At 40.3% G+C, this 17,932-nt stretch overlaps 1 protein-coding gene across 1 annotated transcript in view; it reads right to left on the bottom strand.

The window, feature by feature from the left end:
• The window catches only part of NAV3 (neuron navigator 3), a 273,005-nt gene that overhangs the window by 180,470 nt on the left and 74,603 nt on the right, over positions 1-17,932 (bottom strand). Inside the window, 2 exon segments of the mRNA XM_040553881.1 lie at positions 12,118-12,170; positions 12,908-13,025. Of these exon segments, the coding sequence (XP_040409815.1) occupies positions 12,118-12,170; positions 12,908-13,025 (171 nt within the window).

Here is a 17,932-nt window from a genome sequence, read left to right as displayed (position 1 = left end):
CAAATTAAAGACAGTGAGGTATAACTTGATGAGCAGTGTGCTGGTTTAACAGAGTGCCAATTCCCTGCACACATAAGAAGGAAGCTTGTTCCTGATATCATCTCCATTATTTCTAGGTGGTGACATGAATACAAGTGTGGAAGTCTTAAAAATCAGTTCTTTCTGCTTTGAGCTCCCAAACATGATGTATGAATGGTATGCCATAGAAGTTCTCAGACAGCAGAAATAAGCTTCAGAGACCTATAAACCTGGAGAGTATTCCTAAATGGAAATGCATCTTAGTGGTTACATTCCTATCATCAACCAAAGAAATACTGGGGATCTAAATCGGGTAGTCAGCTTGAACACTCAATGTATGGAAAACAAATAGTACACACTTGGAAGCTATCTTGTACATTGCACACTGCATAGAGCATTACAATTGATGGGATGTGGCAAACTTGTCCAAGAAATTCTTCTCTGGAACAGTGAGGCCAGTCACTGGGGAAGGGGATGGGAATGCGGTTGATTCTCAAGGAGGAGATTTACAGTCTGAACATATCTTTGAAATGAAGGCTTGTCCAGCTGTCTTCAGAAGGACAGCTAAGACATGCTTCTGGCTGTAACAGTCTTTCGTACTTCCCTGGGAACTCCAGTGAGGATACACATTTAATGCACACCACCTACCATTGAAGAATCTCAGAAAGCACTGCTGGTTAAGTTAAAAATCATCTACTTGAAACTACCACCAGGAAATGTGCAGTCTTTAACATTTGCATCAACACATGCAAATGTGCATCAACTACCATAAGAATCTGGCCAATCCCAGACGTGAATACAGAACGGGAGAAGAAATCATTGAGAGCAGCCCTGCAGAGAAGGATTTGGGGGTTCTGGTGGAGGAAAAAAACTTGACATGAGCCAGCAGTGCACACTTGCAGCCCAGAAGGTCAACTGCATTCTGGGATGCATCAAAAAAAGGAGTGGCCAGCAAGTTGAGGGAGGTGATTGTCCCCCTCTTTTGTGCCCTTGTGAGGCCCTACTTGGAGTGCTGCATCCAGTTCTGGGCCCTCAGCACAAGGATGTAGACTTGTTAGAACGGGTCCAGAGGAGGGCCATGAAGCTGATCAGAAGGCTGGAGCACCTCTTTTATGAAGAAAGGTTGAAAGAGCTGGGGATATTCAGCCTGAAGAAGAGAAGGCTCTGGGGAGACATCATAGCAGCCTTTCAGTACTTAAAGGAGGCTTATAAACTAGATGGATTTTTTTACATGGGCAGATAGTAATAGGATAAGGGTAAACAGTTTTAAACTAAAAAAGGGGAGATTTAGATTAGAGATTAGGAGGAAATTCTTCACTCGGAGGGTTCAGAGGCACTGGAACAGGTTGTCCAGAAAAGTTGTGGATGCCTCATCCCTGGAGATGTTCAAGACCAGGTTGGATGACGCCCCAGGCAGCCTGATCTAGTGGGTGGCATCCCTGCCCATGGCAGAGGGGGTTGGAACTAGGTTGTCTTTTAAGTCCGTTCCAACCCAAACCATTCTGTGATTCTATGATTCTATGAAAATAGGAACTCTGAAAATGTATGATGTTGTCATTCCTTTGATAAGTATCTGCTTAGAACCTGCTTAGATGATGGATCAGTCTTGTTTGCTTCAATCCAGAACTGCCACTGTTATAAGGTAAGAGAGAGTAGACTGGGAGAAGTATTTGCCACCAGTGTGACTCCAATGGTTTTTTACCCACAGTCCTAAAATAAGAATTGCATGAGGCTGTACTCTGCCAAACCACAAGAGCTAGGTTCAGAAATGCAAAATTAAGTGGTAAGTAAATCCTTGGTAGGAGGGACGCCAGAGAACGTATAAGCTGTGCATTACCATGACAAATTCTTCCCAGGGAATGGGGAGCATGATACTTCAACCACTGCTTACAAAGACCAAGGAAGAACTGCACGCAGGGACAGGCTTAGCTATACTGAAAGCAAAATGTCCACATACCACCACCACCACCGCCCTCCCCGCCCCCCCTTCTTGGTAACATCCTAGCTTGAGGCCACATGAAGGCATGGACAACTTGGACAGCTATCAAGAGCAACCTGGAGCCCTTTGATCTACTTCACTGTCCAAACTCTGGTATAATTAATAGGAACAGAAATCAAATGTGGGCTTTTAATTATGCAGATCAGGGTCTGCTCTGAGAAGTAACAGGTCTCCAAGATGGTGGAAGGTCATGAGAGAGTTTCAGTTGTAACACAGACGCCACTGCTCATCATGTGGCCAGGTCCTTTATAGTGCACCTGACAGGTGAAAGTAGGGAGGGCAGCAATATTACACAAAGCAAATAGGCAATATAGGGAATATTCCAGGCCATTCTTCACTAAGGAGAAGAAAATGAATAAAGTGCTGTGAAGACAGTTGGAGCCAGCCCCAGGATCCTTGTAGACACAGATGGAACCAGAGGAAAAGAGCCAGATCCATGAAATATATCAAGATGAAGGGTAAACTATATGGTTTCAGATGTTTGACCTGGAGCACATACATTGTTAATATTGTAGCCAGCATTGACATTATTGTCTCTTTGCTAAAATTAGTTTTTCCAGTCAAAGGATGCCTCAAAGATCAGATGGTGTGAGGGAGACCAACATGGCTACGGTCCCTAGATGCAGAGGGTGTAGCCAGGGAACCACTGCAAAAGTGACAGCTATTCTTAATTACTGTGGTATTGTACAATAGAGTTTTCTTTGTTAAAGATGCAGTGAGAACAAGGAGTCCTCCTATAACGCATGGGGACAGTTTGCCACTACAGTCTTCCAAGCTGTGATAAACTTCTGAACTTAGCAAACAGCCCGGGAGCTGCGGCTGTCGCTTTCCATACAGCTGGAAATAAGGCTGCACATCCTCATTTCCAGGGTTTTCAACATCCTAGGGAACTATATTTATCTCAAAATGTAGAGATACTGCAATGGCTCTATGAGATGAACAACTCCTTCTGTCATTCATCTCTTGAATCTCATGAGGACAGAAGCTATAAAACTATATAGACATACATCTACTCAGTAGGAGAGAAGAAATTTCAGGAGACTTGCAGAACAGAGGGGAATTCTAAGATGATAAAGGAAATTCCCATGCTAATGGTACACAAAAATACAAAAGATATGGCTTTGATCTGTGTTCCCAGAAAGCTGACCAAATGGAGAAGAAATTATGATTACCAGCTTTTTCATGGCTGTATGCATGCTGTGTACAAAGGTAGAGGCCCCTAGGTGCTGTTTTGATATCGTACGTAGGAAAACTTCTCTGGCAAAATGAATAAAGTATGTATATTCCCAGTGAGGTCATGCTAAATAGCCAGTGATCTAGAATACAGGTAGAGTGTCACGGGAAGGAGAATCATTATTATTATTATTATTATTATTATATTTTTCTTCTATTCCAGATCTGAATACTCTCATCCAAATTACAGTCACCTTTCTAACACATTACCTATCTGAGCAAAGTTCTTAATCTTCCTCTCATCGTTTCCATGCAGTCATTTACATAACATCTTTGTATATTCTGTCTGCTCTCCTTTAAGCATCTCCCCGCCCCCCCTTCCCAAGCTATAGTTATATCTTGCAGATTTTTTCTATGTAACACGGCTAAAATATGGGCTCTCCTACTTTTAAACACAGGAAACCTCTTGTGGGAGTTCAGAATTTAATTACTCTGTTTTTTTTTTCGTTTTGTTTTGTTTTGTTTTGTGCTTTTTTTTTTGTATTTTTTTTTGTTTCTTTCCCTCAAGTTTTACTGAGATTGCTTACCTAGACATCATGCTGTGAACTTATCACCTGAAAATATTTGTTTTTCTACCCTTTGTGAGAGCTACTCTTATTGAATCCCAGATTCACTTTGCCTATCAGAGAGGACAGGGAAATAAGCTTTTGAAACCATCCTGACAATATTGCGAGACGCCATTCGTTTTGGTTATATTTTTTTAACAGAGATTTGTACCAGCTGAGGCCTTGTCCTTTCTCTTATGCAAACTACATCTTCCCCCCAAAAAAAGAGCTATCAGCTCATTACTGAGAAAACTCTATGTATATTTGTTAACACCTCTCTGGTAAAGGAGAATAGAAGTTCATCACACCTTTTTATTCTGAATTGCAAGATTCTTCTGCAACTTCACCACCAGATTTAGATTTCATTATCCTGAGTAACAGTTTGAAAGATTTTTCATTTTAATATTCATCCCTTTTCCTTTTTGAACATCATGAGTCACTTACAAGCACAGATCTTTGGGGGAGGTGAATCATAGTCTGTCTTTTTTAAAACTCTGATCAGTTATTCCTTGTTTTCCATTCTTAATGAAAAGTTGTTAATGGATTTTATGGGCTTCTCCAAGAAACAATTTATGAGTGATCCCTGGCCTCTCTGGCCCCCAGTTCCATCTTTCCATCTTACAGAGCTGCCATTTCAACCTATGGAAAAAAAATTACTGAAAATCTGCAAAGCAAAATGTTACTCTTTTTTTTTTTTTTTTTTTTTTTTTTTTTACCTGGAAATATGTTTACTTTTTTAGACCCAATTACTTGGAGGTATATATACTCTGATTAACACACTTCAGGCTATTCATTTCATTTCTGAAAACTTATTGCACAAGCAGGCACTATAGAAATACAGGAACTAGATTACTAACTTGTGTTCTGTTCATTTAAGCACACCAAACCTGGAAAACACAAAACTTGAGTCTCTCATTCCTTTGTATTTTCAGAAGACTTTCACAGCAGCCAGTCGTGAAATCTGTGAAGACCCACTGATAGTCATGGGGCAACAGTCAGAATTTAAACAAAAGGAGATCAGTGTGGGAAGAAACTGGCCTGCACAAGAAAGGAGCTGGGATTACTTTTTCACAGAATCACAGAATCGTCTAGGTTGGAAGAGACCTCCAAGATCACCCAGTCCAACCTCTGACCCAACACTAGCGAGACCTCCACTAAACCATATCACTAAGCTCAACATCTAAATGTCTTTTAAAGACCTCCAGGGATGGTGACTCAACCACTTCCCTGGGCAGCCCATTCCAATGCCTAATAACCCTTTCAGTAAAGAAGTTATTCCTAATATCCAACCTAAACCTCCCCTGGCGCAACTTTAGCCCATTCCCCCTTGTCCTGTCGCCAGGCACGTGGGAGAATAGACCAACCCCTACCTCGCTACAGCCTCCTTTAAGGTACGTCTAGAGAGCGATAAGGTCGCCCCTGAGCCTCTTCTTCTCCAGGCTGAACAATCCCAGCTCCCTCAGCCGCTCCTCGTAAGACTTATTCTCCAGACCCCTCACCAGCTTTGTTGCCCTTCTCTGGACTCTCTCGAGCACCTCGACGTCCTTCTTGTAGCAAGGGGGCCAAAACTGAACACAGTACTCGAGGTGCGGCCTCACCAGAGCCGAGTACAGGGGGACAATCACTTCCCTAGCCATGCTGGCCACGCTGCTTCTTATACAGGCCAGGATGCTGTTGGCCTTCTTGGCCACCTGAGCACACTGCTGGCTCATATTCAGCTGCCTATCAACCAGTACTCACAGGTCCTTCTCTGCCAGGCAGCTTTCCAACCACTCCCAGCCTGTAGCGCTGCTTGGGGTTGTTGCGCCCCAGGTGCAGAAACTGGCACTTGGCCTTGTTGAACTTCATACAGTTGACCTCAGCCCATCGGTCCAGCCTATCCAGATCCTCCTGTAGAGCCTTCCTACCCTCGAGCAGATCGACACATGCACCTAACTTGGTGTCATCTGCAAACTTACTGAGGGTGCACTCAATCCCCTCATCCAGATCATCGATAAAGATATTAAAGAGGACTGGCCCCAGCACTGAGCCCTGGGGGACTCCACTAGTGACTGGCCTCAACTGGATTTAACTCCATTCACCACAGCTCTTTGGGCCCGGCCATCCAGCCAGTTTTTAACCCAATGAAGCATACGCCAGTCCAAGCCATGAGCAGACAGTTTTTTGAGGAGAATGTTGTGGGAAACGGTGTCAAAAGCCTTACTGAAGTCAAGGTAGACCACATCCACAGCCTTTCCAACATCCACTAAGCATGTCACTTTGTCATAGAAGGAGATCAGGTTCGTCAAGCAGGACCTGCCCTTCATAAACCCATGCTGACTGGGCCTGATCGCCTGGTTGCCCTGTAAGTGCCGTGTGATGAGACTCAAGATAATCTGCTCCATGATCTTCTCTGGCACTGATGTCAAACTAACAGGCCTATAGTTCCCCGGGTCTACCCTCCGACCCTTCTTGTAGATGGGCGTCACATTTGCTAGCCGCCAGTCGACTGGGACCTCCCCTGATAGCCAGGACTGCCGATAAATGATGGAAAGCGGCTTGGCCAGCTCCTCTGCTAGTTCTCTCAGTACCCTCGGGTGGATCCCATCCGGCCCCATCGACTTGCGTACATCCAAGTGCTGTAGCAGGTCGCCAACCATTTCCTCCTGGATAGTGAGGGCCACATCCTGCTCCCCATCCCCTTCCACCAGCTCAGGGTACTGGGTATCCAGAGAACAACTGGTTTTGCTGCTAAAGACTGAGGCAAAGAAGGCATTAAGCACCTCAGCTTTTTCCTCATCCCTTGTAACTAAGTTTTTAAAACTCATACTGAACTTCCATTAGTAACGAAACAATTTCTACACATAGCCAACTTTCTGTATATATTTCTATGTGTTACAGTTGTGTGGAACACTCACCTGGATCTGCTCGAAAGCATAGAATGAATATCTTAGGTCATACATCTTGAGTCTGTATGGCCAATCTCGCCTGAAACTGCCTAGCAAAGCCAGAAGATTCTTGCAGCATTCAGCACTGAGCAGAGAGGAAGAGCTCACATGTGGGCCCACTTGACAGTGAAAACAGGGATGACATTTCCAAGCTTCCCAGTCCTCATAGAGCTCCACATAACAAAACCCACACAATCTCATATAAAATTCCATGGGCCTTAGAAGATACGACACTTCTTTTATACCAAATGATGCTGTGCTTTACAAACAATTTTTAGACATAGTATGCTAATGACAATATTATCCTCCTTGTATATTAACATTCCTGGATACTGAGGGATGCTGCTCAGCAGTGTCTGCGCAGCACATCCCTGTCTGAGGATGTTTGACTGCAGGATACTTAAGAATACTTAAGGAAAGTGTACATACTGTAGGGCAGGTATGCTTTGTGGCACATTTAGCAGTTCTAGTTTCCACCTATTCCTACTGTTCACACTCTGACTCTGCTAAGAAGTGATTTGCGAGCACCTCATCAACCTGTAACCTTGGCTTCCTCTGGTGGAAAACCTAAGCATGTGAGCAAAAAAGGAGCTGGAGGAGGGGTGTGGGGGGCTGGCATGAGAGGGAGAGAAGTTGTGGGACTGCAGCAACACTAGGAAGCAACCAATACATCACCAAACAACATCTACCTGTATAGACATGTTCACTTTGTCCTACTTCACCTTCAGACTTCATACACTTTTTTTATATTACAGAAAGTTCTCTCTATCACAAAAATGTTCCCTGCTTAAGCAGGGACCTCACACCACTTTCTTGCTAAACTACACAATTTTCTACATATATTCTTGTAGCTCTTTACTGAAGCATTTTCAATTTATTAACATCTTTTTAAAGGTATTATTAATGAAATTAAATACAATATTGTAGAAACAATCTTATTAGTGAGGCACATGGTCACATTGATTCCCATTTGTATCAAATACAGTACTACTTCCCCCAAAAAAGTGTCAGCTCTGCTAACTACAGATTTTTACTAAAAGTTCACATCCACTTGGCAATGTGCTACAACTCTAACACCTTTTCTAACACTCTGATATCCAGGATGTGGTAAGCAAGACCTGTATTTTCATTGAACACAACTCCCTCTGTTGGACTGCAGCATGTCTGTATCCCAAACTGTAAAAATTACCTTTGAAGCATGGTTTTACAAACTGGTAGGAAACAGTGCCAAAGATAAGATTGACAAAATGAAAAAAAAAAAATTAGTCTTTATTAAATGCATTAAAGACTCCTATGTTAGGAGTCTTTTCATAAAAAGGGTCTTTCCTGCCCTTCAATATATATGAGAAAAACCCTGCTACCAGCTACAATTAAGAATGCTTTTGTACATAGATGTGTACTGGAAGACAGTTCCCATGGGAATTAATAAGAGCTAATTGTAAGGAAGAAAAAAATGATAAGACAACATCAATCTTAAGAAAAAATCAACATGAAAAAATATATGCTCAAAATTTTTTGCAACTTTGACTTTATTTTACTACTTGTGCAGCTGAAAGCACCACAGACTGCATGAAGAAAGAACAGCAATGTTCAATGTTAGTTTTTCAAAATTGTCAAGGGACAGTACTGTCACCACAAAAAGATTTTCAGTCCAACACTTTAATTCTCTTGCATTTTCCCTAGGATAGATTACAAATGATATTTCATATTCTTACAACATCTTTGATATGATCTGTTTAGAGACAAAACACTGGAGATCTTTCAGTACATTTTTTAGTATGTTCAGGAAGAAATATATATATACGAATTCTATCTTTTTGGACCATTATAGAAAAGTTTTACAATGTATTTTCTGTCCAAGATACTCTCCTGCTTTTTCTAATGATGGCAGTACTTTCAACAGAAAATAAAGAAACAAATTGATTATAAACAAGCAGAAGGGAATTATAATTTTATTTCAACAAAATGTAAATCATTGAAAGACTATTATCTTTTAAAAGAAAAAAATATCCTAGGTTTCATTAACTGATAAACTTCTGAAAAGAAAAGATTAATGTGGCATTTTTTCCATTGAAGGAAAGAGATTTGGAAATAAAAAAAAAGGCTCAAGTGACATATTCCTTGAATGAGATAGTTGTGAAGAAAAAAAAATCGCAAAAAGCAAGGCAAGACAAGGGGATTGTAAATGACGCTGTAGACAATGTATATTGTAATAAACAGACTTTAAAATTCTTATTTTTATTTTAACCCTTAATAGTAAATACCAAAATCATTTTACCATAGTAGATTTATCCAGCAGAGAAGCAAATCTCACCAGATAATGACAGGCATGAGGATTCTGGTAAAGCTAACTATACAAAAACTGGATGCTGCTGGAGTTTACAAGTTTTAATTTTTATCAGCTTGGACCTGTGGAGCTGGTTCAACTGGTCTACAATTTTTTTCTGTATCACTGCCAATATGAGAGCAGAGTACAAGACATTGCAACAGACTTAACTAGAAGAAAATTAAAAGAGAAACATTTAAAACATTTTAAAAATAAACATGAAAAGATGTTTATGAATTAGGGTAACAGCTGAACTGAGATACTTTAAAAATCATTTGAAAGATGAAGCTAATGGCAAGAGGAAAACCAAATGGTGAGTGAAACAGAACTTGGGAATATTGGTAATGATTAATTATGAATTGATATTGGTATCATCTACAGAGCATATCAAGTATTCCCAGCAGCAGACAATCCATGTCAGTGTTCTCTAACTTAAGCTAATAAAATGTCTTAGACATCACCTCCTGAGAAGGGTATCAAATAGCAAATGAATACAGAAAACATTTCTTCTTAATTGCAAGTTATGAGAGCAAGGATCGTGAAAACACATGTGAAAGAGAAGGGTGGTGGGATTCTTGAGGTTTATAAGCTAAAAAGGTTGAAATGAAGGCAGTGGGTGAATGGCTAATATGCATAGGAATACGAATGAATGAATGGCTAACATACTTTCAGGAGTATCATAGCACTGAACGAGTGGATAGCATGTTTATAGGAATAGCTTGATTACTGCTGATTTGATGGATGATGTTCTGAAAAATCCTGATAGGACACAGTATTACATCCTGGGCTATTTCAGATATGTAAACTAGCTTTGAACACAGTTACTTTTTTTTTTTTTTCTTTTTTCTGAATATTACAAATATCCAAGAGTCCACTGCCACAAGAAGAAGAGATTTGGTTTATCATTGTCTAATGGGCTAACAAAATTGAGAACTGCCATGGGAAATACCTGAAAATGTGATAAAATATTGCCTTCTGTTAGGCCACATCAGTTCTCAATCCAAATGAGACAAATGAAGAGCAGACTCAATACCTGGGGTCTCTGAGGGGCTTTGGAAGAAAGCTGACAAATTTGAGCTACTTTAACTACTTTAAAGTGTACCTTAGTACACTTTAAATTTCCTATCACAGTTAAAGAAATCAGTGGGATAAAATTGGTATTTCAAAAGGCAGGAAAATAATCTGATCTGACTGTAGAGGAAAAAAAAGAAAGTGACTGAATTACTAGAAATTACTACTTCTAGTAGTTGAACTGATGCTTTAGCACTGTGCGAGTACTGATGCATGATGGTGTACAGGAGTGTTCAAAGCACCCCATTTGAGAGCCAGAGCACCTGAGATATATTCTGTGGCCTGGCTGAGTTCAGAGTTCTGCTTGCAGGAGGGGGAATACAGACCAAAGAGAACCCTGCAGGTACTGAGGTACTGTTGCAGCATTGGTGCAGCAACCTGAGGTACTGTTGCAGCGACTATGCTTCCCTATACTGTACTAGAGATAGAGATAGAATCAAGAATCCCATATGCCACGTAAAGATTTTCTTGTCAGCAGGGAAGGAAGACCCTTTTTTTTTTTATTATTATTATTATTTTGAGATGCAAACATTGTGCAAACTATTATTGAGAGAATATTTCTCCCTGTAGCTTGGCTTTGGCTTTGTCTCATGGAAATGAAGTTAGATAGATATCAGAGTGGTGGGTCCCTCAGCAATCCTAGATGGTCACTAACCAGTTATATAACCTTGGGAAATATTATCACTTTTCTGTGCTTTTGTCTCTTCTTGTTTGTCTTGTCTGTCTGGAATGGCAGGTTTTAATGTGATTAGAGTAAAGAGTGATTATCTCTCCATCTGTGTGTGTAATATTAGAGTTCCACGCTGGCGTTCCCAAAGTTCTCAGCCAGGGCCACTAGGTGCTGCTGTAATATGAGTAATTAAAATAATAACTAGTATTAAGGAAATTGCCTATATTCTTACTGTGGACTTTCAAAAAGCCCAAAAGCAAGAAAAGAAGCTTATTCTAAACCTCCAAATTTTATGAAAAGTAAGAACGGAAAAAAAGAAAAAAAAACTTATTATGCATTTTGCTGGAACTCTATTATTTTCCTTTCACAGTGTTGCAGAAAACCACTGCAAATACCTTCCACCTTTTAAAAACGCACTGAATAAATGCAACACTTTTGTATTCCATTCCCACTTTTAAGCCGAGCTTCAGCAGTTTGCTATTATGCAAACTCATCCAAACCATGATACTCTGAAATCCTTGCCAGCTACACTATATTCATAAGCACACCTTATTCATATACCATTTGGATGTGAACAGACAGGCAAAGTCCACAGCATGGGGGAGAATGGTTGCAATCGTAAATGATTCAGTAAATGCATGGTGATGTTACTGATGCTCAGATTTTGTACCTGCCAGTTCTACAGCCTTCCAATGAGGATTTATCTTATTAAATGTAGTTTACTAACCATAAACACAGTACAAGATTAATCAGACTCCGTATGAATCACAGTCACAAAATGCTTGTTGCCTGAGTGTATTAAAATGTCTTTAAGCAGCTGCCAGCTATATCTCAGAGAGCTATATGACTAAAGTGCTATTTCTGAAAGTCTTGGAGTCAGTGCATCTAACTGGACTTTACAGTGGACAATCCAAAAGGCTATTTATATTCAGAAATAATTTGGCAAGTCTTGTTCATCAAACCAGTTTTCCAGACACAAAGACTCCACTTAGAAATTTGTTCTTGGATTTATTGCCCTTAAAAATGAAGTTAAATGAAATTATCTGGATAATCAGGAGAAGAACAGGTTCACTAAAGCAGTTCTGGATTAATTAGTACACATGAAGTTTTGCTGCTGAGTTACCTCAATTCCCAGAGTTAGCTAGCACAAAAATGAAGATACAAACACAAAGTATATGTGCAAAAAACAAGTACCAGGAACAGTATGTAAGAATTAGGACTGTATGTTAAATATGGGACAGAATATGCACAGTTTAAGTAAATCTTTAAAAAGCATTTTAGAAAGCTGTAGAGATGCCAACACAAACTAAAAATGTATTTTTTCTTACCATTTGAGACTGGCTCCGGGGACAGCCATTGATATCTTCAACCTTCTCATTTGCTAAACAAAACAGTGAGGTGAGAAAGAAGTAAACCAGGAGATAAAGCTTTCTTCTCCACCCCCCAGCAAAACAAAACAAAACAAAACAAAAAGCACGCACGCACACACACACACACACACACACACACAAAGAAAATAAAAAATAAAAAAGTAATTAAAAAAAAAGGAAGAGCAGAAAAGACACAGCAATAAAGTGCACAGGGTTTTGTTGACACAGAGCTCCTTTCTAAGTAAAGCTCGGTCGCACAGTTACAACACTCTTGTTAGCAGCAGTTGCTTCCACATGCCAAATCATGCAAAGTGGGAAGTGCGAAGGAGGTCGCTGCTAATTCTTCAGCCCCTGCAAAATAACTGCTGACATGAAATCTTCCACAATTGTCTTTGCAGGGTCAGGATACAGTTTCAAGGCAGCCCAGAAAGTATGAGCCACTCCAACTAACAAAATGCACACATGGGAGACATATGGTTTAATGGAGCATTCATTTCTGACAATTCAAAGTGTGTAAGATACAGTTCTGGCCATTTAAAGTATGGTTAAACAGCCACTTCCAAACATGCTCACATAAACATATTTTTTAATTAAGACAAGGATGAACCACACAAATATCAGAGACATATGGACCCAGTCAAATTGTATTATTCAGGGTTCATCTTATTGTTAAATACATTCAACTTGAATTATATATTCCCCCATGCAAGGAGTCAGCTCTCAGTGCTTCTCTGAACCCTGGGCTTACCGATGATCTGGATGATTTCTGCTAGCAGAACTCCATCTGCAATGTCCTGTTGCAAATCCTTGATCAACCGCTTGTGGCCAGATTTTGCTAGGTAGTGGTTAGCCCAGTCAGTGTAAATCTGCAGAGCAGAGGGGAGGGCAGGAGGGAGAGAGGGGAGCGGGAAAGAAGACAATAAAAATTCTTAAAACAAATGTTGGCTTGCACACAAGAACTATTCTGGATCACATTCCAATTTAAGAAGTCAGCACCAAAGGAAACAATTTTAATGTTAGTTTTTTTAAAAAACAGCCGTGCCCCTCCCCCTGCCATTTTCTGTTTTATTTTAAAATCAAATGATTCACTCCGTTTCATGAGGGTTCAAGCTTGCTGTGACCAAGCAAAATTCCCCTTATGACTGTAAAGGAAACTCCTGCCATAAATCAGTCATGTCTGCCCCAATTCCACCTCCCACCATGTTCCTACCTACACGCACGCCCCACCACGCGCTCTACACGCGGAGGCTGCCTAAGAGAAAGTGAGAGCAGAAACATGCGCCTGTGTTTTGGTGGGAGTTCATTGGTTTGTTGCTCATGATCCTGCCTGTGACAGTGCCTCTACGACACTTTCTGCAGTAGTCATGCTCTTCTGCTCTGCACAGTTCATTTGTTCCCTCACCCGTGGTTCAGCGTGTCGCAATGTGCACGGAGACTGAAAGCAACAAATGTCCAGAAGCCTTATCGCTGGAATTAGAGTATATATTCTGGCAATATACTGTGTCCTTTCTTTGCAAAAACAGGAGGGTGGAAGGGTGAGACCAAGCAGCACAAAAGCCTTTGCAACAGACAGCACAAAAACGGCACTCGTTGACAAAAGTTTAGAAAGTACCATCTGAACTACATCCACCAAAGCAAGGGGGGAGAGAGGTTGAAAGCAGATCATAAGTTAAGAATGGAGGCATCTATGTGCCCAAGGAGCGTGTTTGCTAACAGAGGAGGGGTGTGCACAACAGGACCCAGGTTCACGTACAGTGAGAAGGAGAGGCAGGGACACCATCCCACGTGCACTGAAGGGCCAGTGCTCACCAGGAGGTGCTCACACCATCCCCCAGGTTTCCCAGCAGGCAGGGGCAGTGTGGACTAGTGAAACTTCACCCAGTTTTCACACAGTGTCAGGGCATCAGTGGCCCTTGGCAGCAAGGGGTGACTGCTATCAGTGAGGTGTCTGTGGTCCCTCTCCCCATCCCCCAAGAAAGGACTTGCACAGATCATCCTGTATCCTTGCATGTGACCACTGAAAGAAAGCATATATGCATGGCAGCATTGCTGTGTAAGTAAATTTAATATCCACGCTATTCTCTATGCTGAGATTGTTTGAAATTGTTGAAACTGCACCTCTTCCATAAGAACAATATGAGGTCACTTTATAAACATCCTTTTATTTAACCTCACAGACCCTCGGGAGGAAGGGATCAGAATCCCATTTTGTGAACAGTAAGAACAGAGGCCAAAGCCATTAACTACTTGCTTAGTTCAACAAGGAAATCTGTGGCAGAACTGTGATGGGAAAGTGGATGAAATTCCCAGTCCCAAGTCTTACCCAGAGAACCAACATCCACTTTCCAGCCAGTGAAGGTATCACTGCTTGGTCCATGTTCACATCAGAAGGACTCATTTGCCACATGAGTCCCTTTGTCACAGGTTTTCTTCAGTAAAATTCATAGGGAATTGCAACTGGTTTGGTCTACCCTATTTCTTCACAAATTCCTGTAGGTAGATCACCGACTGTTTTGCCACAGCTTTCTTGACAGCTTTAGGACTTTAAATAATTTCATAGCATTAAACTGGAAGAGGATTCATGTCTCCCATAGTTAAAGGATTCTGCTGCTAGATGGGGATGTAAACTTCCCTGTTGCACCTAGAAGTCTTTTTTGGTCACCTCTGTTTTCACTGACTGAAACTTTTTCACTATTACAGGTGAGTGACATGAAAGACTCTAGTAAAATGTTTTTCAAAAACAATTGCAGCTAAGAAAGTGTTTCTTCAGTGTTTATAAATAAATATAAGGAATGATAATGTGAATCTCTAAAGATGGTATTAACACAAATTTAGACCAATATGAATTCAGGAGGATAAAAGGCACATACCACACCCATAGCATCATGTATTCCTTACTACTAGTGTTTCAACTTCAGTCATTCTTCTAAAATAAAGTCTCATAAGTATGCTCTGAACTACCATAAACTGAACTATTTTCTGTACTCCAATGAAACTGACCCACTGGAACATACAGAATTTAATACCCACTGATATTATTTTGGGTTAGTTTTATACTACAAATAAAAATACCTTACCAAGCATTTCCTTTTTCATTTGTCACACCCACACATAATCTGGTGTACCAATCCTAATTTTGACTACAATTTGAACTATCCTCTCACTAAGCAGCCAGGGAAATTTCATTCTAGCAGCTGTTGTGCAAGTATCTAATACTCAAAGAATGGACTTCACCCACCCACCCTTCATTTATTTCTTTTTTCGTAAATTTAAAAGTGGAAAGTATAAAGAATGTAAATACAAGAGATTAAAGTTAAATGTCATAGATAAGGGTGGTGTGTACACAAAAATTGATAATCTACATCACATCAGTGGGCACAAGAAATTATTGATGGCCTGTACTTCGACAGTTAAGAAATGATGGAAAAAAACAGTGGGAGGAAGCAGTGGTAAAAGAGGAGGGTTTTTTCCACTTCAAAAGTATTCTAAAAGAAAAATAAAATGTGAAGAGTTGTTGACAGAGACCATAGAGCAAACCAATACCCAGTTGGCAGGGGAATGTAACATTTAATTTCCTCTCTTTCCATAGGGTCACCACTTGCTTCAGTTTGCCCCCTTCCCCACAGGACACCCCTTTCATTCATCTCATTCTTCCAGGGACCCAACTGCTCACGAGTCAGTTGCAAAAAATGAGAAGCATGTAGACAGACACATGAAATTATAAGAATGTATGCACACCACTATCTTTTTTTACATGAAATACTCTGGTGCAAATACCATGGGAAATAGAGAACTGCCTTCACAGTTTTTAAGTATCAATGTAACTGTAATTTTATCTTAAACTCCTCAAGACAACAAAAAGCTCCAGTGTCATGACTGACAGTATTCACTTGGCAAAGAAAAGTCACACAGACCAGAAGATAAAAAAGCAGTAACTTCATGCAACGGTTTGCTTTGTATTAGCGCTCCCCTGTTATTGGGTGCTGAGCACCTTTAAGGAAGAGCTGTGCATGATCTTTTTTTCAGAATTAGCAATATATCATTACGTTTTGCACTCATTGTTTGGTAACATTTCCCCAAAATATTTATTTTATTTTATTTTATTTTATTTTATTTTATTTATTATTCAGAGCTGTTCCAGAGAAGGCATACAGGAGGGTTAGTTGTTGCAACACTTCCTCCCCAATTCATTGCTTGGCCCAGTGACCCTGCCTTACAGCTACAGGCTGGGATGGGCTGATGGCTTACTCATTTCCTCCCTAAACTTCCTCCCCTACCACCACGCTTCACAGACACATCCAACTGGGGAGTATTTGACTTCAGTGCTAGGCTCCAGCCACTGATGACATACAGGAGAGTCGCCGTTATCTGCGATGCAGAGGCCTAGTCTCAACGTCATGATAACAGAAGAGAGACGATTCTATGTTTGTGTGGTCCAGGCTGCATCCTGGTATTGGATGATTTAACCACTTGCAACACGAAGCAGAATTCAGTGGGGCAATCTGAGCTTGGGCACAGCCTGCTCGTGTTAACAATGGTTTCCCCTAGCATTCCTCAGCTGCATGTCATACTAACCTTCCAGAAAGTACAGAAAATAAACTCCAATACCCAAATATAGTTATAAACTTCACCTCGATACTTCATACGCTGGTATAAGGAACACAGGAGAGCCACTTGGCAGGATCGATAATAAAACAAAACACTCGATGATACATTAGTTTAATCGAGTGAAAAAGAGTGGGGAAAGTTATTGACTTTCTTAGAAGATTCTTTAATCATAAAGCAGACAATTATACACCAGGCAGAACTATAATGAATCCTCTTTAAAATTAATACAGAAATGTTACCATCCACAGTCAATGTTAAGAAGGAAATGTCAAATGGATTTCATAAGTACAGTCTGCCTAATACAATAATAATGCATGACACTTGTAAGCATCTTCCCCAAAATCATGTCAACATACTTTCCAGACAAAAATGAGATCACCCCTATTATTTAAGATTTCCTAGACTTTCTGTAAGATGTGGGGAAACTGAAACTGAGTTATAAAGGCTTTCTTGGTGGATTTCTTTTTTATTTCTATTTTTATTATTATTATTATATTTATTTATTTATTGAACGTGGCTCTCTGAAGGGCAAGCAGAGCTGCGAATACAACCCAGATATTCTGAGTTGCAATAATTTCTTATATATATATATATTATTTATTTATGAGGCTGTTTTATAAATAGGCATGGTGCGAAAATGTATATTTCAAGAATCAAGACCCTTCTGCATATTTTTATTTGCTTGCTACAGAATCTAGAATTTCAGATCTGAGAATGGTTTCCTGTTGCTGTATATCCATACATTTGATAATCTTTATTATTTTTTTTCTCTAAAAAAAAAAATCTGAATAAGGTAGAATACAAGATAAGAATTTAAGCAGTCAGCCAAAGTGGAAAGATGGTATTGTTAACTTAATAAATGTATTATGTGAATTACAAGTGTAATGTATCTATTCTGCTTAAAATGTGGTCATCAGAGACAACTGATTGTTGATTGCACTTAGAGCTTTTCACCCACAGACACTTGTTCAAGTCATGCTTGTACAAGAAGAGATTGATGCCTTGTTTTTGCTCTTCTCCAGTATGCTATGAAATGGGCTGCAAAGGCTGTATATTTATTTCCTGGGCTGTTTTCCAGTGTGTGGCCTAAACTGGATGTTGAATACCCAACCGGGCCTACATAACAGTCCCAGAGTCCCTGATGAAGGGGACTTGCCAGAGTAGA

The sequence above is a fragment of the Cygnus olor genome, chromosome 1, assembly GCF_009769625.2.
Source record: "Cygnus olor isolate bCygOlo1 chromosome 1, bCygOlo1.pri.v2, whole genome shotgun sequence".
In the NCBI taxonomy this organism is placed as follows: domain Eukaryota; kingdom Metazoa; phylum Chordata; class Aves; order Anseriformes; family Anatidae; genus Cygnus; species Cygnus olor.
Note: the sequence above shows the minus strand (reverse complement) of the source record. Positions and strands in the feature narration are given on the sequence as shown.